The sequence below is a fragment of the Antechinus flavipes genome, chromosome 2 (assembly GCF_016432865.1).
Source record: "Antechinus flavipes isolate AdamAnt ecotype Samford, QLD, Australia chromosome 2, AdamAnt_v2, whole genome shotgun sequence".
In the NCBI taxonomy this organism is placed as follows: domain Eukaryota; kingdom Metazoa; phylum Chordata; class Mammalia; order Dasyuromorphia; family Dasyuridae; genus Antechinus; species Antechinus flavipes.
This window is the reverse complement of record NC_067399.1, coordinates 42,267,917-42,291,473: the sequence shown is the minus strand read 5'-3', so window position 1 is coordinate 42,291,473 and position 23,557 is coordinate 42,267,917. Positions and strand designations below refer to the sequence as shown.

General features: G+C 43.9%; 1 protein-coding gene across 2 annotated transcripts in view; it reads right to left on the bottom strand.

Annotated features, from left to right (window-relative positions):
• The window catches only part of ST3GAL2 (ST3 beta-galactoside alpha-2,3-sialyltransferase 2), a 64,164-nt gene that overhangs the window by 3,425 nt on the left and 37,182 nt on the right, over window positions 1–23,557 (bottom strand). Inside the window, exons 2-5 of one of the 2 annotated variants that reach the window (XM_051974626.1) lie at window positions 10,786–12,171; window positions 5,896–6,089; window positions 1,283–1,462; window positions 628–673 (exon numbers count right to left, since the gene is read on the bottom strand). In XM_051974626.1, coding sequence (XP_051830586.1) covers window positions 628–673; window positions 1,283–1,462; window positions 5,896–6,089; window positions 10,786–11,124 — 759 coding nt within the window. In that variant the 5' untranslated portion in view covers window positions 11,125–12,171. The remainder of the gene's footprint in view (window positions 1–627; window positions 674–1,282; window positions 1,463–5,895; window positions 6,090–10,785; window positions 12,172–23,557) is intronic. The other variant, XM_051974627.1, reaches the window with a different exon arrangement.

Here is a 23,557-nt window from a genome sequence, read left to right as displayed (position 1 = left end):
TTGATAAGGGCCACCTGAAGGTTATCAGTGGATAGGGGTCGAGGAGCCATCAGAGGCCCTGAAGTAGTGGTCCCATTGTCACAGGGGTCCTCAAACTTTTTAAATAGGGGGCCAGTTCACTGTCCTTCAGACTATAGGGAGAGCCGGACTATAATAAAAACAAAAACTTTGTTTTGTGGGCCTTTAAATAAAGAAACTTCACAGCCCTGGGTGAGAGGGATAAACGTCCTCAGCTACTGCATCTGGCCCGCGGGCTGTAGTTTGAGGACCCCTGCTCAGTACTTCCATCATTGAGGATGTACCAACAATTCTTCTCTGTACCAAAAATGTTTGAAAATGGGTCTATCCCAGGATCTGACATCAAACTACTACTCCTACCCAGTAGAGGAAAAGCTAGAGAGCCAGGTGATGCAGTGGAGAAATTTCTCAGTCAGGAAAACTGCAGTTCAAATCCAGCCTCAGACACTTATTGGCTGTGTGATCTGAGCTTTTGCCTCAGTTTCTAATCTGTCAAATGGGGATGATAATAATAGCACCTCCCTCGAAGGGTTGCCCGACACACAATAAGCACTATACATCAATCCTTATTCCTTCCCCTTCCCCTCCCTCTAAGCAGAGTCAGCCTACCTTTTCCTTGTCCACTCGGAGGAAGGATTTCACAGGGGCATAGGTGCTGTAAACAGAGAAAAAGTCATACTTAATGTGGTCTAGAAAGAGCAGGGGAGGAAGTCCTCACCCTATCTCAGAACTCATCTCCCAATTCTAATTTGCCCTGATCCACTGCCAGATTAATCTTCCTCATTGGAATTGAATATACTACAGTTAACATTGAGAATCAAGAGTCCTTTCTCTGTCATTTACCCACTGCACTGGGGAGTTCCTTTCCCTTAGTTTCTACCCAGCAGGTTACAACATAGAAGTAGTCCTTGGACAGCCCTAACTCACCCAACTAGCCCTCCAGATCTAGCCTCACCACTGAGCCCTCCTTGGCCTTTCAGGTGAGTGTGCTAGATTTTCCAAGACCCAGATCCCAGGGTGAGAGATCCCCCTGAACCCCAAAGCTTATTTTTTACCCAGCAGGTTACAACAAAAAAGTAGTCCTTGGACAACCCTAACTCACCCAACTAGTCCTCCAGACCTAGCCTCCCCACTGAGCCCTCCTTAGCTTTTCATTTGAATGTACCAGGGATTGCAAGACCCAGATCCCAGGGTGAGAAACTCCCCTACCCCAAAGCCTTTTTAAAAACCGCACCCTCCCCATCCCCAAGGAGAAGGGTCTCACAATCGGATCTGCCCTGTGGACAGGGCACTGGCAATCCACAGCAAGTCCAGGGCCTTGAAGGGGACCAACACAAAGCTAACATTGGCAGGCAGGTTCTTGGCACTCTCTGGGTACATGAAGTGATGGGTGGTCCGGCTGCCAACATCTTGCTCAAAGCCCACTGTTGGGGCTTGGTTCATCCTGAGAGGGAGAGAAATGGGACAGAGAGTTAGGAGATCAGCCTGAACTCCAAGATTCTTACACCTGGGCCAGAGAGGCCCAACACAGGAAAGCTTTAATATGTCCCCCTCTTGACTCCTTGATCCTGAAGGATCTGCTCTAACTGGCAAGTCCAGCCTAGTCATTCCAGGAACCATTTAACCATTTTCCTAAGAGATCCGAATTCTGTATGTGGTTCCAGTTGGTATCATTCTCAGTCCAGGCTCAGATCTCTCCTTCTAGACAGCTGAACCAATCATCTCTCCCAGCTTCTATTTTCAGTCCAGGTCTAATTTCCTTGGTTTCTTATGATGTCTAACTCCTAATGAACTTAAAAAACCCTTCTCTTTTACTGACATCTGAAACCTGACTAGATGCTTGGGTTTCCCTTTCGCTATCATTCTTTGAGGCTCAGAGACACTTTGGTTCTCCTTGGAAAAGACAGAAAGGCATCTCTACCCATTACCAATTAGCTGTTAAGTGTATCTATATGGACAAGAAAATAATTATTCGTAGTTAAACTGACTATGGGGAACAGTGTACCACTACACCAAAGTCAAGCAGGGGAATGGTGAGATGCTCAGGTGCGAGCTTAGTTGGAGACGATGGCTGAACCAGTGGACCAGGTAGTCAACTTCATTTTTATTTTTATTTTTGATTAAGGAACAAGCTGGTAAGAAAAGGCTGCCTTGGATCAGGGGCCAGGAAACCTGCTGAGTCCTCTGGATGAAGAGAAATGCTAGGTCGAGAACAAAGGTAAGAACTCTCTCCCAGAGGATTGAAGAGAAATCATCAATAGCCACTTCACCTGGGGAATGGTGCATGGAAGCATGGTTAGTCCAAAAGCTCCAAGATTCTGTTCTTAGAACCGCAATGCTAGAAGGGGTTTCTATGGCAACATCTCCAGGATCTTCACTTTCTTTTAAACACTCAATGACCCAGCAGACCAGAAGGGTTTCAGACATCTTGGGTATTCCCCTCCAAGGTCATACCCTTGACTCTTGGCTCCAGAATCAGAAGCCAGAATCTCCATCCTCATGTTGGTTATAGAGGACCCTCCTGGGACTATCTAAAATCTTCTCTCCACCAGAAAAACTTTACTTTTCAAAATCCCGGCAGGAAGAAGAGATTGAAGATGGAAATCAGGGTGGGAATTGGATTTGGAAATCTTACTCAATCTGGAGAGACCAACCCTTTAACTGGTGGGCTCCAAGGCAGAAGGCTCTCTGTGCCTAATTCAGGGCCTCTTCTGGACCTTTGATTCAGGAAAACACATCAAAAAGATACTGACACCTCCTTATCCTCCAGGAAGATTACATGTAAAAATGGGCAAGAGCTTTCTTCCATGGCATCAAAATGCTTAGCATATCTCTTGAATCATTTTTCAGTCATGTTCCACTCTTCACAAATTCATTTGGGGTTTTCTTGGTAAGGATACTAGAGTGATTTGCCATTCCCTTCTTCTAGGAGGAGAGATATAGCACATAATAGGTACTTAATAAATGCTTAGTGGTATCCAGATGCTGGAATGGGTAGAATTTGACCCTAGAGTCAGGAGGACCTAAATTCAAGCCCAGCCTCAGATATTGTGTGATTCTGGGCAAGTCACTTCACCCTATTTGCCTCAGTTTCTTTATCTGTAAAATGAGCTGAAGGAGGACATGGCAAATCAGTCCAGTATGTCTGTGGAGAAACCTCCCAAAGAGTAGAATACGACTTAGACAATTCAATAATAACAACAAAGAAATGCTTTCTGCCTGCCTGCCGGGAAACCCTTTTACTCACACTCCCACTGTTCCATCGCTTTAAAGGGACCATCCTTCCCCAGACCCTCATTAGGTTTTACATCTGATGCCTCCTCCAGGGGACGCTTTAGTTCAGTGGAGGAAAGGGTGGAGAGCTTCAGATACTCTGGGAGATCTGTTGTGGCCCATCCTGACCTCATGCTTTTCAAAGCTATTGCTCTTGTGTAGAGGATAAAATTGGGATAATAACAGCACCTACTTCATAGGGTGGTCATGAAGATTAGATGAATTAACATGTAGCAAAAAGTGCTACATAAATATTGTTATTGTTATTATGTTGCCCAAGTTGCAGACGGTATAGAATTTCCCTTTCCAGTCCAATGTGTCTGCCCAAGACTCCCAGAAGGGCTCCTCTGGAGGCCAAAGTGGGGCTGGTGACTGCACAGCTCTGCCCCACTTAAAGCCAATTCGCCTGCTAGTCAAGACATCACCCTGCTCACGTCATTGGGCCCCTTGAGGAACGAAGGATGAACAGCAGTAAGTGTTCCCAACTCAAACGTTCAGTGCCCGACGATTCTTCAGAGCAAAGAATAATAGTTTGAGAAATACTGGCGTGGATTGATAGAATCACCCTAACCCTGGATCACTGGCCTTGAGTACTTTTTGACATGGGCAGCTAGGTGGCGCTTGGAACCAGAAAGACATCCTTGAGCTCAAATCTGGTATCAGACATTTACTAACTGTAACCCCAAGCAAGTCACTTAACCCTTTTTGCCTCAGTTTCCTTATCTGCAAAATGAGCTGGAAAATAAAATGGCAAACTAATCCAGTATCTTTGCCAAAAAAAAAAAAAAGGCTCAATGGAGTAATGGACAGTCGGATATGATGAAAAATGGCTTAATCACAACAAATCTTTACTCTCTCTGCAGAAGAGTCACAGCAGGGAAGGGAAGGGCGACAAGTGTAATGAGACCCTCAGCTCCAAGGCAAAAAGGGATTTAAGAAAACTTGGGGCTTTCTAAATACCCCGATTCACTCAAATGAACGTTCTTCTGGCAGAGAAAATGGAGGCCCCTCTGCGTTCCCCTGAGTGAGGGGAAGGAGAGCCTTAGATAGATAGACACATTGCTGTCTTGGTGTTGCCATGGAAATAAAACCCTGCAGAAGCCTTGAGACAAGGCTCTTCCTCTTTCTTCCAGAGGATCTCAGGCTTCCTAGGATGCTAATTCTAGGAGATGTCTGGGAGCAACAGAGAACTTTCAACCTATTTATCCTTTTGACTCCTCCTGTGTGGCTTTCCACTTTCTAACCCCAAAAGGAAAATAGTAATTCAGGAGCAGATGGAGAGCACTGAGACTTTTTTAAAAATAGGGCTTGGAGGTAAATTCTTTAAATATTCAAGTCTCTGCACATGTCTAACCTGTATCAAATTATTTGCCTTCTCAATGAGGGGAAGGGAGAGAGAAAATAATTTGAAACTCAATTTTTAAAAGTGTTTTACATGTAATTGGGAAAAATAAAATTTTTTTAAAGTAAAAGTAAAATAAAATATTTAAGTCTCAGGAAGGTAAAAGGACAAAAGTATGCAATAAAGGGCCTTGGCAGATGCTCTCAGTAGGACTCAGCAAGCAAGATTGGATAGAGCAGCTGGCTCTTTTCAGCTAACTCTGCAAAGGCTTAGGAATTGGGCTCGGGCCACTTTGGAGTTACAAAATGAACTGCTCATACCCGTACTGGGCAAATAGCCCAACAAGCTAAAGGGAAAAAAGCCCCAAATATACACAAATATTCACTGCAGCACTTTTTATTGTAGCAAAGAAATGCAATCGAATGAGATTGTGCCATAAGAAATGACAGAAGTGATAGATTCAGAGAAACCTGGGAAGGCTTGTATGAACAGATACAGAGTAAAGTAAACAGAACCAAGAGAACGGTTTATACAAAGACAATGATAATGTTGAGGAACTCTGATCAACCATAACTCCAGAGAAGTGAGGATGTTTAGAGCTGGGGGACTAGATATAGTCAATATGGGGAGCTGTTTAACTTTGCTCATTTGTTAGAAGGAATTGTTTTAAAATTTTGTAGAGGGAAATTAGGAGAATGGGAAGGAAGGGAGGAAACAAGGAAGGAGAGGAAAAAAGAAAATGAGAAAGGAGGATAGGAAGGAAGGAAGGAAGGAAGGAAAAGAGGAAAGGGAGGAAGGGAGGAAAGGAAGGGAGGAAGGGAGGAAAGGAAGAAGGGAGGAAGGGAAGAAAGGAAGAAGGGAGGAAGGGAGGGAAAGAGAGAAGGAGGGAAAAGGGAAAGGAAAGGGGAAAAAAGGAAAGAGAAAAGGAGGGGGAAAACAGAGGAAGAGGAAGAAAAAAGATGAGGAAGGGAGGGAAGCAGACAAGAAAGGAAGGAAGAGAAAGAACAACAACAACAACCAAAAAAACACAACCCCAAAACTTTAAAAACCTGAACTCTCAATACTTCTGGTTTCACAGTTTGGAGGCAATTTCAAGGAAGGAGGCAGAGATGCAGAGCTCTCTAGAATCCAGTTGTCTCCTTCTCTTTTCTAATGGCTACCCAATTGCCTCAATTTCAACCCAGTCGCTAGGGAGACTCCCCTTGACCAGCCTCTCTCAGGCGCCTCCCCTTGGTTTCACCGTCCTTTCAGGTAAAGCTCACCTCATGATAAAATTGTGTCCATCGACGTCCCTCCCGTAGCCAGAGCCACGCAGATTGCCTGAGTTTCCAACCACAGCACAGCGCCGGCACTTGTGGGGGTCCCGGAAGCGGTAGGGGTTCTCCCCTGGCACAATCTGGAACAGCTTCTCCAGCACCTCATTGGTGTTGTGGGACTTGAACTGGGGCTGCAGCATCTGTGGAGATGGAAGACAAAGGGCTGCAGCCGGGGAAGGCAGGCCAGCTTCGGAAGCTTGGGTTTCTGTCCGCCCTTGTCTCCTTCAGTCTCCAGTCATGTCTGATGCCCAGAGCCTCCTCACTTGGCATTCTACTTGGGCCTACTCTTTCACAGGCCGTGCCAAATGCCTGCCCCTCCCTCATTAGTATTCGCCTGCCCTTGTATCCCATTCTCTCTTGGGGCCCTGCTCTCTCATGATAAACTACCCTGGCGGTAGCGTTAATGGGTTAATGTGCTACTCATTACCAGGTAATGTACTGGCATTGGAACAGGTGCCTCAAGCCAATTTCAAGACACCAGCCTCAGTGTCACTCGGATCACAGGATCAGGCCCCTGCCTCCTCCACGGAAGGCCTCCAGGGCTATACAGAGAGAGAGGCTGTAAAGGCTTTCATGTTCCTTCCCAAAAGTCTATAGAAAGTACTCCAGGCTGGGTATAGTGAGCTCAGAACTAGGGAATAAGAAAAGCATGGGGAAAAGGGACCAGAAAAGGGAGGAAGAGGATGGGCAGATCCAAAGATGCCCTGCGTTAGCACCTCAGCACCCATGGATGACCCAGAGGCCTGGAGCCACTGGGTAGAGGCTAGGTTTAGAAGCTTGGGGCACAATTGTCACAGGATACAAGACCAGTAATCGGCAATGTGGGGAGAGGGCTCACACAACCAATTACTTGAGCCTAGCATTAAATCTACAAAGTTACTGAGGGGGCAGTTGGATGGCACAGTGGACAGAGCACTGGCCCTGGAGCTAAGAGGACCCAAGTTTAAAAAACAGCCTCAAATACTTTAACATTTCCTAGCTACCTGATCCCAATTGCCTTGTCAAAAAAAAAAAAAAAAAAAAAAAGGTTCTTTAATTTGCGTGAGAAACTGAACTTATTTTTTTAGGGGGAGGAAAATTGTGGGGTTAAGTGACTTGCCCACAATCACAAAGCTAATGAGTATCTGAGGCTGGGTTTGAATTCCTGATTCCAGAGTCAGTGCTCTACCCACTATATCACCTTGAGGCTCCATTGAACTTTTTTTTCTCTAAAACTGTCAAATCTGAACCTCAAACTCATAGTTCTTCAGGAGATGAGGGAGCTTGGCCACTGAGAATAAGCTGGGAAATAAGGGGGGCAGGGTGGAAGCTGGCTGCATTCCTCTCTGAACACTAGGGAGGAGGGGGTGGGGCTGTCAGGGACACACGAGAATGATTCAAGAGCTCGAGGAATGGACTTAAGAACAAGAAAATGAACTCAGTCTGGAGAGGGAGTTTGGCGCCGAGTCAAGAATTCCTGAGCTCATGGGAGAAAGGGAAGAGGGCTCAGCCCCCATTGAGAAGCGTTTGAGAGGGGACGTGTTTGGTGGTTAATTGCCTGTTCAGAATACATTAACACATGGTGGCGCCCAGGGCTGTCCGCTGCTGCTGCGGAAGCTGTTTTTTCCTAGGCCCTCCTTTGCCACAGACTGACAGTGGAACTGCGGGCAAGAACCTGATACTGGGCACAAGGCAATATCATAAAGAGTTCCGAGCTGGCAAGGTCAAAGATGGCATCGTGGGCTGACTGACCCCTGCCTCTCCTTGCCCGTCATTAGCAGCTTTCAGGCTCGCTAGACAGAGATGCCCTCTCCATCACTAATCATACCGACAGGGCTCGTGATTCTGCCCCCTTGCAAGAGAAGAGGAGGGAGAGAGATGCTTTTCTGCTTTGAGTATGCAGTTTGAAGATGGGTTCAAATCTTGCTTCTGCTGGGCAAGCCAAGATCTTTCAGCCCGTTTCTTCATTTGAAAATGGGGATAAGAGCTAGCACTTCCATAGGACTTTATGGTAGAGGGCTGAAACTCTGAAAAAGGTGCACTGGAATCAGACCACCGAGCACTTAAGGCTAATTAACTATGAGATGTGAGACAATGACTCTATTAACATATGTTTGGATAAATGGCTCATTTGGATAAATGGATAAGTGGATGAATGTTTGGTGTTAAGCTAATCAGAAGCAAGGATTGTCGGGCTGAGGGAGAGAGGGGCCAGAGAGTCACTTTGAGGCAGGACAAGGAAGAGAGAATTTGGTGACTTTGGACTCAAGAATCCAGGATACATCATTGGCAAGCCTCGTGGCAGTTTGTCTGCCTCCTTCACTTCTCCCTTTAAAGACCAAGGACTTTAATTTATACTCTGGCTGACCCCGGGGCCATCCAGGGAGCGAGCCCATACTTCACACTTTATGGCTTGCAAAGTGTATTATATATGTTATTTTGTTTGATCCTCATAGCAATCCTACGATCAGCCCCCTTTTACAGGCAAGGGCAGGTAGATGGCACAATTGGATAGAATTACTCTATCCAATTCCATTCCATTCCATTGGGCTTGGAATTAGGAAGACATCTTCCAGAGTTCAAACCTAGGGTCAGACACTTATTAGCTGTGTGACCCTGGGCAAATCACTTCACCCTCTCTGCCTCACTTTCCTCATCTGTGAAATGAGCCGGAGAAGGACATGGCCAGCCACTCCAGTATCTTTGCAAGAAAACCCCAAATGGGGTCATGGAGAGTCAGGGGCAAATGAAAAGACTAAACAACAATCATAGGTGCGGAAGCTGATCCTGAGAGTTTATTTGATTTGGTTGGGACACAAACTAGTAAATACCTAGGGCACAATCTGAGCTTGTACGCGACTCCCAATCTAGAACTCTGCCACTGTTCCACCTAGCCAGGAGAATAATGGTTGGGACCGGCTGCTTCACAGGGCTATCGTGAAGAAAAGGTTCTGTGACCCTTAAAATGGCTTATAAAAGTGAGCTAGACGAGGCAGCCAAACTCAAAATTGCCCAGGAGAAGATGCTGGGACTCAGAAGCCATCCAATATCCCGTGCTAAGCCCCAGTCCTACCAATGAGTCAATCAGTTAGTACATTTGTGGGCCTCCTGTGCGCCAGATATTGGAGATTTAAAAAAAAAAAAAGGCAAAAACAGTCCCTGTTCTGAAAGAGCTCAAATAACTGTGTACAAACAGGATGGACACAGGATAAACCAGGGGATGTCAGAAAGCACCAAGATTAAGAGTGGCTGGGGAAAGGTTTCAAAGAGAACATGTTAGTTGGGACTTGGAAGCCAGGCAAAGATGGGGAGAGCCAGCAGGACCAACCAGGGAACCGCCAGGGTCATCAAATGGAGGAACAGAAAGGAGGTCAGTGTCCCACGGTATACGACTGGAGAGGGGAGGAGGGGGGCTTAGGTTAGGAAGGAGTGGAAAGATAATCAGTTGAGCTTGGATATGCTGGGTTTAAAATGACTACAGAAATGATGTCATTCAAATAGACACTGTATATAAGGATCCCTGTGGGCTACAGTGTTACTTAGAAAATCGCACTTTAGCAGTATGTTCTATTATAGTGAGGGTTATAGCTAGAGTGCTGGGGGATGGAGTCAGGCTGACTCATCTTCCCGAGTTCAAATCTGACCTCAGACACTTACTAGCTGTATGACGCTGAGCTAGTCATTTAACCCCATTTGCCTCGGTTTTCTCATCTGTAAAATGGGCTGGAAAAGGAAATGAGAAACTACTCTTGCCAAAAAAAAAAAAAAAAAAAAAAAAACCTCACAAAGAGTCAGACATGACTGGAAAACTGAGAAAATTACTTAGGGCTCAATGTAAAGGAAGCCAGGATTCTCTGAAGCAGAGGGGAGGACAAATAGCACAAGGAAAGAAAGGGAAGAAGGGGAGAAGGTCCAGGTGGTGCCCAGGATTCGGAGCCCCCGCTAGTCCTTCCTTTCCACTCCATCCTAGAGTCTGGGAAGTGTAAAAAATGCTCTCAAATCAAGCTGCCTCCTTTCACAACCTGTCTGCCCAGCTCTGACCCGGCAGTCAGGGGCTAGCGGATTGGAACCCTAAGTGGTCCTTCTGGTCTGAAACGGCCTTTCTGGCATCCCACTGGTGATGTGGACCCTGACTTGGCCCGAATGGGAAGAGATGCCCTTGGTCCTGCCAGGTTCAGCTGCACTTAGCGTGGCTCCCTGTAATCTCAGCTCACTCTGCTGCCATCTGCTCCTTGGTCATCCCCTTCTCCTCATCCTATACGGACCGTTGCCCTGTGATGAAACTGGGCCAGACTTGAGAGGATCCTAATAAGATTCCATTCCATTCAGATAAATAACCCCGCAAATAAGAAGTGCCTACTAAGTGCAGGGCCATTCCCTAACTAAAGATAAAACTACCCTCAGGAGCTTCCATTCTACCAGCCTGGATATAAGGTACACACACACACACACACACACACACGAACACTCATGCATGCACACCGAATACACATGAAATCACACAACTCATACACGCACACATGTTCACACATGCATGGACACATGTACTCGTGCATGCACATGCATTCACAGATATTGCATTTAGATGTGGCAATACTCATGCACACATATGCACATGCACACATGCTCACCATTCATACATGCACACGTGTTGCATGTGTGTATGGACACGCTCATGTGTGTAGCACATGCTCTCACATGTACACGTGCACACACATGCTCACTGCCGATAATGCATGTGTGCACTGCATGCACACACCCATTCCTACATGCACACGTGTTCACATGCATGTGCACACACATATGGATACAGATGCACTCATGCACACACAGGCACACACCCAGCTGATCCCTTACCATCCACCACCGCTGGACATCTAGGGGAAGATCCATGTTCTCTTTGGTCCAGACAGGAGAAATGTTGCCATCGTAATGACTGTCAAACCAGTCGGAAGCCCCGGTGTCCCCCATGCAGCGGCGGCAGGCGCAGCTCTTGCTCAGGAGGCCCCCCTTGTTGAGGCGCTGCAGGCCCGCGTAGCTCGGCACCAGCTTGACCCGGTGCGTGCCGCCAAGGCCTCCGGAGTCCAGGTAGGGCAGGGTGGCCATGCTGTGGTGGGAGTAGGTGAAGAGGAGAGACATGACAAACACCAGCAGGAAGGCCGTGGAGAGGAACCAGAACCGCAGGGAGCACTTCATGGCTTGGCCGAGGGGGACGGGACCCCCTGCTGGGGCAGGGGTCACCGGGGTCCCTCCTTCACCAGCTGGCCCCAGCGCTGCCCACCTGCTCTGGCTCCACAGAGAAAGAGCATAGAGGCCTGAGCCGCGCTAAGGAAGGGGAGACCAACGGGGGGGCCCGTTCTCTCCCTCAAAGGTGAGAGAAAACAAAGCAGGCAATTGTGGCTTCCTCTGCCGCTGGAGAGTCCGGGGGCGGCTTCGTCTGGACCTGCAACTAGCTGGGCCACAGGGGCTGTGCTTCTCCGGCCCCCCCGCCGAGGGGGAGGTCAGTCCATTCTAGCCCTCTAGTCCCTGGGGATCGCTGGGTACCAGCTCTGGGAAACCTCCTCTTTGGTGATTTGGAATAGTCCAGTCTGGGGCAGCCGGGGTCCTTGTGGCTCATGGGCAGACTCTGAGGCTGTCCCTCCCTCCCCTGCTGCAGGGGAGCTTGCTCTGTCCCCCTGGGGAAACCGAGGATTCCCACCAGCAGAGAAAGCGCCACCCGTGGGATGGGGGGTGGGGAGAAAGGCTCGGAGAGGCCTCGGAGAGCCACTGATGGAGCCCCCGGCTTCACTTGATTCTGCTCCTTCTGGACAAGGAGAGGGCAGCACCAGGAGGGCCTTGGTTCTTAGAAAACAGGAAAACAAAAAGAAATACAAAAAAACCCAAAATCTCAGCAAGCTGACGTGCTTTCAAGGCCACGCAGTGGAGGGTGCCAACGTTCCATGCTATCTCACACTTCCACCGAAGCCTCCCGCCTCTGGGGCTGCAAACTCCTTAGCCCTGGCTGCTCATCCCAGAGCCCTGGCTCCCTGGAACCGAACAGCTGCAAGCCAGCTGCTGCGGGCTCCCTCGGTTATTGGCAAGCGGGTTGAACGCCCCTCTGCTCTCTTCTCGGTCTTCTTCCCAGCAGTGCTGGCCGGGGTTCAGCTGCCCCTCTGCCCATTCCTGCTCCCTGGGGGCCGTGTCCTCAGCTGGAGCCGCTTTCAGTAATCCCCTGGCAGCCTCTGCCGCTCAGATCCAGGTCTGCTGAAAATGCAGAGAAGAAAAACACTGAGGCACAGATAACATTCTCCGCCATTCCTCTCAGTGCCCCATCCCCATCCCCATTGCCAGTCCATGTGGTTGCTCAGTTGTGACCCCATTTGGACTTTTTTTTTTGCCATCGCCTTCTCCTGCTCATTTTACAGATGAGGAAACTGAGGCAAACAGGATGAAGTGACTCGGTCAGGGTCATACACCTTATAAGTGTCTGAGACCGGATTTGAACTCATGAATTTTGAAATTTGACCCCCTAGTGTGGTGGGATAGCTAAAGGCCAGATTTGGAGTCAGGAGAGGCCTGGATTCCAATCCTGTCTCAGACACCTACTATCTATGAGACCACAGGTAAATCATTCAAATGCTCTGTGCCTCAGTTTCCTCATCTGTAACATTAATGGCTTAAATTAAACGACTTCCAAGTCCTCTACAATTCTAAATCTATGACCCAAAGGAAAAAAAAAATTAACACCAGAGGGAGCTCCCTACACCATAGAGAAGTCATAGATTTCATCTCGCTTTATGTTAACTATGCTGTTATATCCTAGCCAATATATCAAATAAGTCCTAGAGAAGTTAAATGCCGTGTTTAAGGTCACACAGATCAATGGAGCATTATTAATGATTATTATTAATCTCTGCTAGGCACTATGCTACAAGAAATAGTCCTTGGTCTGTTGCTTAGAAAAAAAGCAACTCAAAATAAAATAAAATAACTAAGAAAAAAAAAAAGCATCCCTAGATGACAAAGGATGATTTAGGAATGTTCCCACCCGCTCCAGGGCTGTGTGTTTTGGGGAGGGCACTCCTACTGAGGAAAGAGGGTTGGGACTAGTCCAATCCAGTCGGCCCCTCCATTTGCTTTTGACAGAAGTTGGAACACTACAGTCAAAGTTTCCTGGGTCATGCTGGAGGCCAGAGGTGTAGTCCACAGACCACCCAAACAGATTCAAATATATTTCCTAAGAGGACTCTGGGAAGATGGCAGAGCAGGTGAGGAAAATTTTGCTTCTCCAAATTTCCTCCACAAAAAATAAAATAAAAGAGCGAATATCCCCGAAGAGTAACAGAAATAAACACAAGGTAAAGCAATAGTCTTCCTAAGACAACTTGAGAAGATTCCAGGAAAGGCTAGACCTCCAGGGGCAGAGGTTCAGCCAGAGTAAAGCATAAACACAGCCAAGTCAACTCTGCAGAATCAACAACAGCCTTGGGGGCAGCTGGGGCTGGGGGCTGCCTCGGCCTTAGGAACTTTCATCTTTCATCTCCCAGACCTTCCACTATTGAAGGATAGAAGGCACAGATGTCAGGGACACTGATGCATTGTTGATGGAATTGTGAATACATCCAACCATTCTGGAGAGCAATTTGGAACTATGCTCAAAAAGCTATCAATCTGTGCATACCTTTTGATCCAGCAGTGTTTCTACTGGGCTTATACCCCAAAGAGATACTAAAGAAGGGAAAGGGACCTGTATGTGCCAAAATGTTTGTGGCAGCCTTGTTTGCAGTGGCTAGAAGCTGGAAAATGAATGGATGCCCATCGATTGGAGAATGGCTGGGTAAATTGTGGTATATGAACATTATGGAATATTATTGTTCTGTAAGGAATGACCAGCAGGATGAATACAGAGAGGCTTGGAGAGACCTACATGAACTGATGCTAAGTGAAATGAGTAGAACCAGGAGATCATTATACACCTCAACAAAGATACCGTTTGAGGATGTATTCTGATGGGAGTGGATCTCTTTAATAAAGAGAGCTAATTCAGTTTCGATTGATCAAGGATGGACCGAAGCAGCTACACCAAAGAAAGAACACTGGGAAATGAATATAAACTGCTGGCATTTTTGTTTTTCTTCCCAGGTTATTTATACCTTCTGAATTCAATTCTCCCTGTGCAACAAGAAAACTGTTCGGTTCTGCACACATATATTGTATCTAGGATATACTGTAACCTATTCAACATGTAAAGGACTGCTTGCCATCTGGGGGAGGGGGTGGAGGGAAGGAGGGGAAAAATCAGAACAGAAGTGAGTGCAAGGGATAATGCTGTAAAAAATTACTCTGGCATGGGTTCTGTCAATAAAAAGTTATTAAAAAAAAAAAAGAAGGCACAGATGTGCTGACCAAATGCACCCCAGGCTGTGACTGCTGGGAGAAGGAGCTTGCACACACCTGGGGAGGGCAATAGCAGAGGGGCAGGGACCTGGCGGGCTACGGGCACTGGCAGGAGAGCCGAGTCCCTGGTTTCAGTTCTGGGCAGACAGCCACCAAGGGAATGCAGGGAGCAAGATCATTTGGGGGACAGTGTGGCTGGGGGCCCTAATCATAGCTTAGAAGTGGAGAGGAGAACCCCAGAATAGACCTCAGAAAATAACAGTAAGAAGGACTTGAAGCGCAGGATATTATTCCCCATACATTAATAGCTGCTAAAGACAAAATAAAACAAAAACAAAAAAAAACAAAACAAAAATAAATATGAGTAAGCAAAGGGAAAGAAGCCAGCCATAAATAGTATGGGGATAGAGAAGATCTGGATTCATGAGGAAGACAATGGAAGTGAAAAAAAAAAGCCTTTTTTTTTTATAATGAGAAATATCAAATGGTCCCAAGCACAAAAAGAGTTCTTAGAAAAAGTCAAAAAAGACTTTAAAAAATCAAATTAGATTGAGAAAAAATTGGGGGGTGGGGGGGGAGAAGGAGAGAAGAGTAATTCAAATCAATCAAATTATGAAAAGAAACTTAAAGAAAAAATAGTCCCTTGAAAAGTGGAATTGGGCAAGAGGAAGCTAATGACATTTTAAGACATCAAATCAATAAACAAAATTAAAAGAATGAAAAAACAGAAAAGAAAGCATCGCATCAGGAAAACAACCAATCTGGAAAACAGATCAAAGAGAAATAAGAATGGTCAAACTATCTGACATTTATGATAAAAATAAAGAATCTTGATACAATTTTAAAAGAAATTATCAAGGAAAATTGCCCTGAAATTTTAGAACAAAAAAAGCAAAGCAAAAATAGAAAAAAAAAAAAATCCACTGAACCCAGGAGAAAATATTGGAAGCAACAAGAAAGAAAATTAAATATCATGGAGCTACAATAAGGATTATATAAGCCCTAGCAAACTACTACAGTGAAGAACCCTAGTTCTTGGAATAATATATTCCATAGAGCAAAAGAGCTACGGTTATGACCAAGAGTAATTAACCTAGCAAAATTAAGTATAATCCTGAATGGGGTGGGAGGGAGGGAATGGCATTTAACAAACTGAAAAAATTCAGTAAGGTCAAATTGTTTAACATATCAGTTCTTTTATAACTCATTTATATTTGGATAGTTTGAAAGAAAGGCTTGTGCTAGGCTGAGCATGGTAGGGTGATTCTTTTAAAAATATAGGGAGAGATAAAAAGGAATAATTATCTCATACAAATAAAGCATAAAAAGAAAAAGTGATACAGAAGAAAAGAGGACAGGTAATGCTGAAAGCTTACTCTCATTGGGAATGGGTTAAGGTGAACAAAAGTGTGTGTGTGTGTGCACGAGCACACATAAAAGTCTACATTCACAAAGAAATAAGAGGGCAAGGAAATAGAATGGGGGGAGAAAACAAGGCAAGAACTATTAGAGAGATGGGTAAGTTAAAAAACAGGAGGGCAAGGTAGAAGTAAAGCAGAGGAGTGAGGAGAAATAGGGTAAATAGGATGAGAAAAAAGGAAAAAAAAAGAAAGGAGCAAAATACACAAGTAATTATAGCTTAGAATGTGAATGAGACAGATTCGCCCATAAACCAAATGGGAAGCCGATTTAAAAATCTGAATTTAACAATATGTTGCCTTCAGGAAACATGATAAAAATGAGAGATATATTCAAAGATAAAATAAAGGACAGAAGTAGAATTTATTATGTACCAAAAGCAAAGATAGTAATTATGATCTCAGAAAAAGTTAAAGTTAAAATAGATTTAACTACAAGTGAAAAATAGAGAAATGTGTTAGCAATATTATTCAATATAGCTTGAGACCATTTAAAATACCTAGGCAGTATAAAATACCCAAGTGTATACCTGCCAAAACAGATGTAGGAATTATATGAACATAAACATAAAACACTTTTTATAGAAACAAACTCAAATCTAAATAACTGAAGTAATTTTATTGTTCATGGGTAGCTAAAGCCAATATAATTTTTTAAATGACAATTTGACCTTACTAGTCTATTTATTCAATGTCATCCCAGCTAAATCACTACAAAATTATTTTACTAAATTAGAAAAAAATAATAACAAAGTTCATTCGGAAGAACAAAAAGAGGAACTTCAAAGAAACCAGGAAAAAAGATATAAAGGAAATAGATTTGGCAGTATCTCACCTTAAACCATATTATAAGGGAGAGTACTGTTAAAGTATAAAAAGGAGAATTTTGCTCATTTAAATTAAAATTTTCTTATATCAATAATACTTGTATTGCCGAGAAGAGACAAAGCAGAAAATGGGGGGAAAACTTTCATAGACAATCTCTCAGATAGATAGGATGTGACTGGGTTGGAATACTGCTGTATTGATGAGCTGGTTGATTTAGAAAAATATGGAAAAACTTGAACAATGAAGGAAGATGCTATCCACCCTGAGAGAAACAGATGACAAGTAGAAAAAAATTATAGTGTGTTCATACATATATGTGTATGAGTGTATTTATAGATATCTGTGTATAAGTGTGTTTATACATGTATAGCACATATGTGTATATGTGCATGCAGACACATACGTGTATATGAAGTGTGTCTGTGTATATATCTCCACCCTTAATTTCTTTAAGGGAGGAGAAAGGAAAAACAAAGTAAAGAGTGCCCATCAGAGAACAAAAGAAAACCAATAATAAAGTAAAGCTGGGCAGCTTTGAAAATAATGTGTAGTATTCATTATATAGGTTTTCTTGAAATGAAAATTTATTATTTTATATTGAATTCTCTCATGGTCTACTGTGTATAGGACAATTTTTTTCTTTTATCATTTTATATTTAAGTTTAAAATAAAAAATTATAAAAACATGTACTTCTCATATGATTTTAATGGGTTGGTGTGTTAATTTTTAAAAAAAGAAATCTAAAAGCATGTACTGCTTCTAAGTCAATCTGTGGCCCATGGGCATCCTTGTAGATTCTTTAGCGGCCCTCGTTTCTTTCTGGGTTAATCCCCCAGCTCCTCCACTGAGCTGCATTAGGGACAGTTCAGGGGCTCCTGGAAGCCACAGCTGGCATCTATGCTGAGCACAGATGGGGGAGGGAGTATCAGTTAATGAGTGGCCTGGAAGAGGATTCCAGTTGCCCTATTTCTCTCCCTTAATCTTCAGTTCCTTTCCCTATAAGTGCTTGTCATTATCTGACCCATAGACTCAGTCTTTCTGGATAAACTCTACTGACTCCATGTCAAATTTCCAGCCAGCACGGTCAGCACACGCAGCCAACTGTCTCTCTCAGAGCTTCTCTCATCGAGTTTTGCAGCTGAGCAGAGGACTGCCTGGGCATCCATTGCAACCAGCTCAGTGGTAAGCCAGGACATACCCAGAGACTTATCTTTTCTCTCCAAGGCACAGCCATACCACAAACACCTGCCACCCAATGGGTTTTCTTTCTCCCTGGGTAGAAGCAAGTAAGGAGAAAGGAAGAAATCATTTCCCAAGAAACAAAAGGCCAAATTGCCTAGATGTCACCATGCTAGAAACTATCTTCTAGATGTTTTTGCTGTCAAATAAATGGAGCAACAAATGGCAAATCACTCCTTTTTTTTTTTTTTTTTTTTTTTTTTTTTTTTTTTTTTTTTTTTTTTTTTGGTCAGGAAAACGCCAAAGAAGGTCACAAAGAATTGGACACAAGCCAACTGAACTGAAGGCTCAATAAAGTTAAATGCTTTGGCCAAGGTCACGTAGATAGCAAAGAGCAGAGCTGGCATATAAAATAAGTTCTATTATTAAATACAGGGAAAGGTGGGAAAATGGCAAATGCCTGGGGAAAATCACAGAGGGTGAACATGACCCTAACGACAAAATCAGGAAAACATGAATGACTACCAAACGTGGGCCTCTTTTCTCAGCTCTGAAAGTATTTTTGAGAATGATCTACATACACAGATCCTTTCCCAATCTTCCTCAGTGTCAAGTCAATGCCTTCCCTCTGAGATTTTTCTCTAATTTGTCTCATGGGTGTCTTGTCTCTACATAGTTATTTATCATCTCCTTCATTAGAATGGAAGCTCTTTGAGGATAGAGACTATTTTTTGCTTTTCTGTGTATTTCTATGCTTTGCACAGAGCTTAGCATACACTTTTTGGCTGATTTTCAGTTGATGTCTGATTCCTTATTCTTAGCAAAGATACTGGATTGATTTGCTATTTCCATTTCCAACTCATTTTACAAAATAAGAACTGAGGCAGAGTGAAGTGACTTGCCTGGGATCACACAGCTAGTAAGTGCCTGATGCTACATTTGAACTCAGGGAGATGAGTCTTCCTGACTCCAAGCCCTAAATTCTATTCACTGTGCAACCTAGCCGACCCTGGTGCTTAATCAATGCTTAATACATACTTTTTTTTTTAACAGTTAGAATTTGGTTAGTTATTGAAGGCATCAAAATCATCCACAGCATCTTAGGTCATCTTGACTTTAGTCTTTTTTTTTTTTTAATTATAGCTTTTTATATACAAAACATACGCATGGGTAATTTTTCAACATTGACCCTTGCAAAAACTTCTGTTTCAACTTTTCACTTCCTTCCCTCCATCCCCTCCCCTAGATGGCAGGTAGTACCATGCATGTTAATTATGTTAAAGTAATATATATTTCTTGATGAAAATATGAAAAAGGAAAAGACAGGCTTTCCCAAAGGAATTCCTCAAGCAGATCGTATCTTCAGTCACATACAATTGCCTAAAAGATACAGAAAATACAAGATCCCACCATGTTGATTGTTCATTGATTTTTGAAAAGTTGACTCAGCACAATACAGCCTTAAGAGCTCTCCATCAACAAAGCATTTCTTGCCTATGTTAAGATCATGCAAGATTACTTGACAGATGTGACCCCAGAGGCAGCTTTGTTCAAAGATCCTCTTAAGCATAAACCAGGAAGATGTATGTTTGCCAAAAAGGCTTCTGTCAGTGAAGGTGCCCTATACAGGGAATACACTGAACACCAAAACATTTTGGTGTGTGTTACGGCTGCCTCTGATCACAGGCGTGAAATGTATGGAGCCCTTCTCCATAGAAAAAGAAGGCTTTTAAATTCATAAAATTCTTACATAGCATTACAAAGGTAATGAATTCTAATGAAGTTTGCATGTCAACATATTTTAAAAGAACAAATTCCTGGCTCCCAGGTTAAGGACTCCTGCTATAAATAAATGGTGAAGTCTCCCAGATAACTCCTACTTGTAGATGGTAATCTGGTGGATTAATTAACTAATCCCTAGTGTATGAGAAGATCTCAACAAAATTTATCACCCCTAAAGAGAGACTCTTACCAATTCATGTAACAAAGAAAAAGAAAAAAAAACAAAACACTTAACTTAAATATACAAAACTGCTCCCAGTAGTCATCAATTTTTCCAATTTTGTGGTATAAGGTGAAAGATAGGAATTGTTTCGATTTCTACTTTTCTTCTGATTTGTAATGTAGAGCAACATTTCATATAGCTATTTTGTCTTTTGATCAGATATGTGATTTCTTGGGGTAGAGAATTCCCAGTGAGGAAAGTCCTCTTCCAGTAGAGATCAGGGCCTTTAAGGTGATTCACCTAGGATTCACCTAGGATCATGGTAAGTATGTATTTACTCAACTTGATGCAAAGGACAACAGAGAAAACCAGGAATACAATATACATGGCAATACCAATGGAAAGACTACAGCCAACTGCAAAGAGCAATCAAAACTGAATGCTTGGAAATCATAAGGACCAAGTTTAACCCAAAGAAGATTTATGAAGATACCCCCCTCCCTTCTTTGCAAAGGTAGAGATTAGAGTTGTGAAACACTGAAGAAAATGCCACACTTTTGCAGTGTGTTGGTTAGTTTTGCTTTCTCTCCCTTCCTTTTAATCTTTTCTTTCCCAACATGACTCATGTGGAAATAGGTTTAAAAAATGAATGTACACCTATAAACTATATCAGAATGCTTGCTAGCATGGGGAGGAGGGAAGGAAGGAGAGAAAACAAATTTGGAACTCAAAATCTTAAGAAAATGAAGGTTGAAAACCATCTTTACATGTAATTGAAAAAATAATATGTTCTTAAAATGAAATTTAAAAAAAAAATTAGGGCTAGCTCTCTGGGAGGAAATAGACAGAGGGATATATTGGGGAATGTGGAATAAAAACAAAAAATAGCAACAATTTTTTTAAAAATTCATACAAGAAAACCCAAATGGATGGAGAACAGTTCTGACCAACACTAGGGGGTTTAGCAGAATCAACACCCAGGGATTGGCATCCTTCCCCCTCCCTCCCAAATCTGAGAGGTCATCAGTACATTTATCTTGGAAAAGACTGCAGATAGCAATAAGCTGAAGCCAGACTGCACAGGAGGAAGGAGGCAGACTGAATTGCATTTGGGGAAACACACAGCACTTTTAACAACCACAAGCTTTCAAATGTCAATATTCTTCTGGTGTTGCTGTAGGGCTATAAATCACAGAACACAGCAATCTCAGAAGATTCAAAATGATAGACACACAGAGAGGGTATAAACAGGCTGCTACGTGTTATTGATAGTGTCCAATAATATCATCTGTTCCACTTTATAAATTTAATTTTTAAAAAAGTCTAATCTTAACAAATACCTAAAAAACAAGTATTTTCGTAGACATTTTTTCTCCATTTCTTGAGCAAAAATCATCACCCGGTTAATGTGTGACTGTGATAAGTTGTGGGCTGGCCAAGGAGAGAGACAGCCAGACTAAGGCTTCTCCACTGAGAGGCCTAGACTGGAGGAAGGCCTGTAGCTATCAGGTAGCTAGCTTCCTTATAGAGGAGGTATGGATGGGAGCTCCACTGTGGAGGTCAATGCTAAGGAATGGTTTGTCAGAAGCCACATAATCCTTTCCCAATCCTGGGAGGTGGGAAACAAGCCCAGGCTGAAAGGCAGAGTCATTTTGGCTGACAGAAAGAACCATCCTTTAAGCCCCAAGCCCAAGTTCCATAGGACAGATGAGGATAAGGTAATTCTTAACCAAAACTGACATCAGCTGTTCCCCTTCCCTCCTCCGGCTTAGTTTGCAAAAGTTGGTGGTTTGAGCAACTGGGAGTGGGTGGATTATGAGTGCATGGGAGAAGGGCGTGTAAACAAGCTTGGGGAACCAGCTGTTTGTGAAACGAACTTGGTCGTCTGTGTTCCCAAGTTTTCGGCTCATGATGTGATGCCGAAGAAAGAAAGATGAAGAGCTTGATACTTGAGTATCGATACCTTGAAAGGAGGAAATACAGCTGGAAGACAGCAGCGAGAGACAAGGCAGATCGCAGGCTAAGTGGGGTTTCACCTTTCCAAGTTCTTGGAAATATAGTACAAGGATCACATTTTTTTTTGTCCTGTCATTTGAAAATCACAGATAATTTTTCTTTTTATATCACTTCTATTTTCCAATACTTTTCTCTACTCCCCAACTCCTGCCATTCCTTACAAAGAATAAAAAAAAGAAGGTGGGGAGGGGCAGAGAAACAGTTCAGCAGACTTTTGTTAATTAAGTCTGACAACATATGTGACATCCAATCTCCATAGTTCCCCACTTCTGCAGAGAGGTGCATTCTGAAGCTTGGTCATTATATAATTACCTATCATTTAGTTTCTGTGGAAATACGGCTGGATCTTAAAAGAACAGTTATAGCACTAATAAGGCATTTAACGTTGAACATGTTTCTAACTTCCCTCAGCCTCAACTTGTTCATCTATAAAATGGGAAGAATAACCTGCCTGTCTACTTTACAGAATTCCTGTGAAGATCAAATGAGATAATGTATAAAAGTTTCACAAACTCGAAAGCATGATGCAAATATAAGGTATTATTAGTGTCATTATTCTAAGAGCATTCCTGTCCCAACTGCCTTCCCAGCTCTTTGCAGGATCTAGGGTCCGAGACTGACTGAAGGGACTGAGCTGACTGCAGGCCACAAGTAAAAAGGAGTATTTGGTTATTAGGGTCCCCGACTTCCCCCATTTCTGTCTATCTTCTCTTTCCTGCTTACTCCCACTGGTCTTCTCCCCCCGCCTCCCAATTTTTGGCCAGCCCCCTTTTCCTTGTCAGAGAATGAGAGCCTTGAAAGAAATTCTCCACAGCACCAGATTAGATAAAGAACGAAGGCCGGCCATCAAAGATCTGTGAATAGATACCGGCCATCAAAGATCTGTGAATAGATAACAGTGACAACGGTAGACTGGACCAGAGAAACAAAGGGAAGGGAGAACACAGAGGAGAGGTTTAGAAATGATTTCTCTGCTCCTAGTTTGCCCATCGGTGGTGTGGCTAGAATAGAAAAGCTCTCGGGTCCTACCTCAGACAGCAAGTGGGGCAGTCCCATGGCAGCGCATCTGCCCGAGAGGGCAACGGAACAAGACCTAATGATCTCTTCTTCAGGGCCAGAATAACAGCAATAGAAGCTCCCGGTCCTAAGCTGCCCACGGAACGGACCAGGGCATTAACCTAAGTAGGCATGGCACGGCACTGTTCTAGATCATTGTTACTGAACATTGTCTTCTTGGCAGCCGGAGAGCCAAGGCATCAAAATGAGGCACAGGACTTGGCTAGGAGTCAAGGTGGGGGTAGGGTAGGGGTAAGGTCAGGCCACAGGCTGAGGAAAAGAAAAGCTCAATTCATCCCACTGCCCTTAGCATGCAATCCCACGGAAACCCTGGACCACATCTCCCAACGTTGTCCCCCCTCCCATCCCATCTCTTCAGGGCATTTTGACTTTGGTATGCCCTGACCTGAGGGACCCTCCCCCAAACACCTCTCTGTCACTTATGATCAAAAGGCTTGGTGCTGATGTCAAGGATCTATGTTCTGTCCCTGCCTCCCTATCGTGCCAGCGCCACCTGGGCTATTCGCAGCCCAGCAGATCCCCCGCCATCTGGAGAGAGGCTGGTGTCCCAAAAGCCTGCCCTAGCCAGGGATGCCATCTGGAGCGAGTATCTTACGGAGTATCTTACGGGAGTCAGCTGAAAAGTCCCACACTTAACTCCCAACTGCTCTCCCGGTTCTACGGAAACCCGCTCCCATACATCTGAGAACTGGTTACTTCATACCCAGTAGTGTGGTCATTTGAGCCATAACATTGTGACACCTTGAAACAGGACCCTACACCTATAGCTGTAGCCACCCAAAGGAAAAG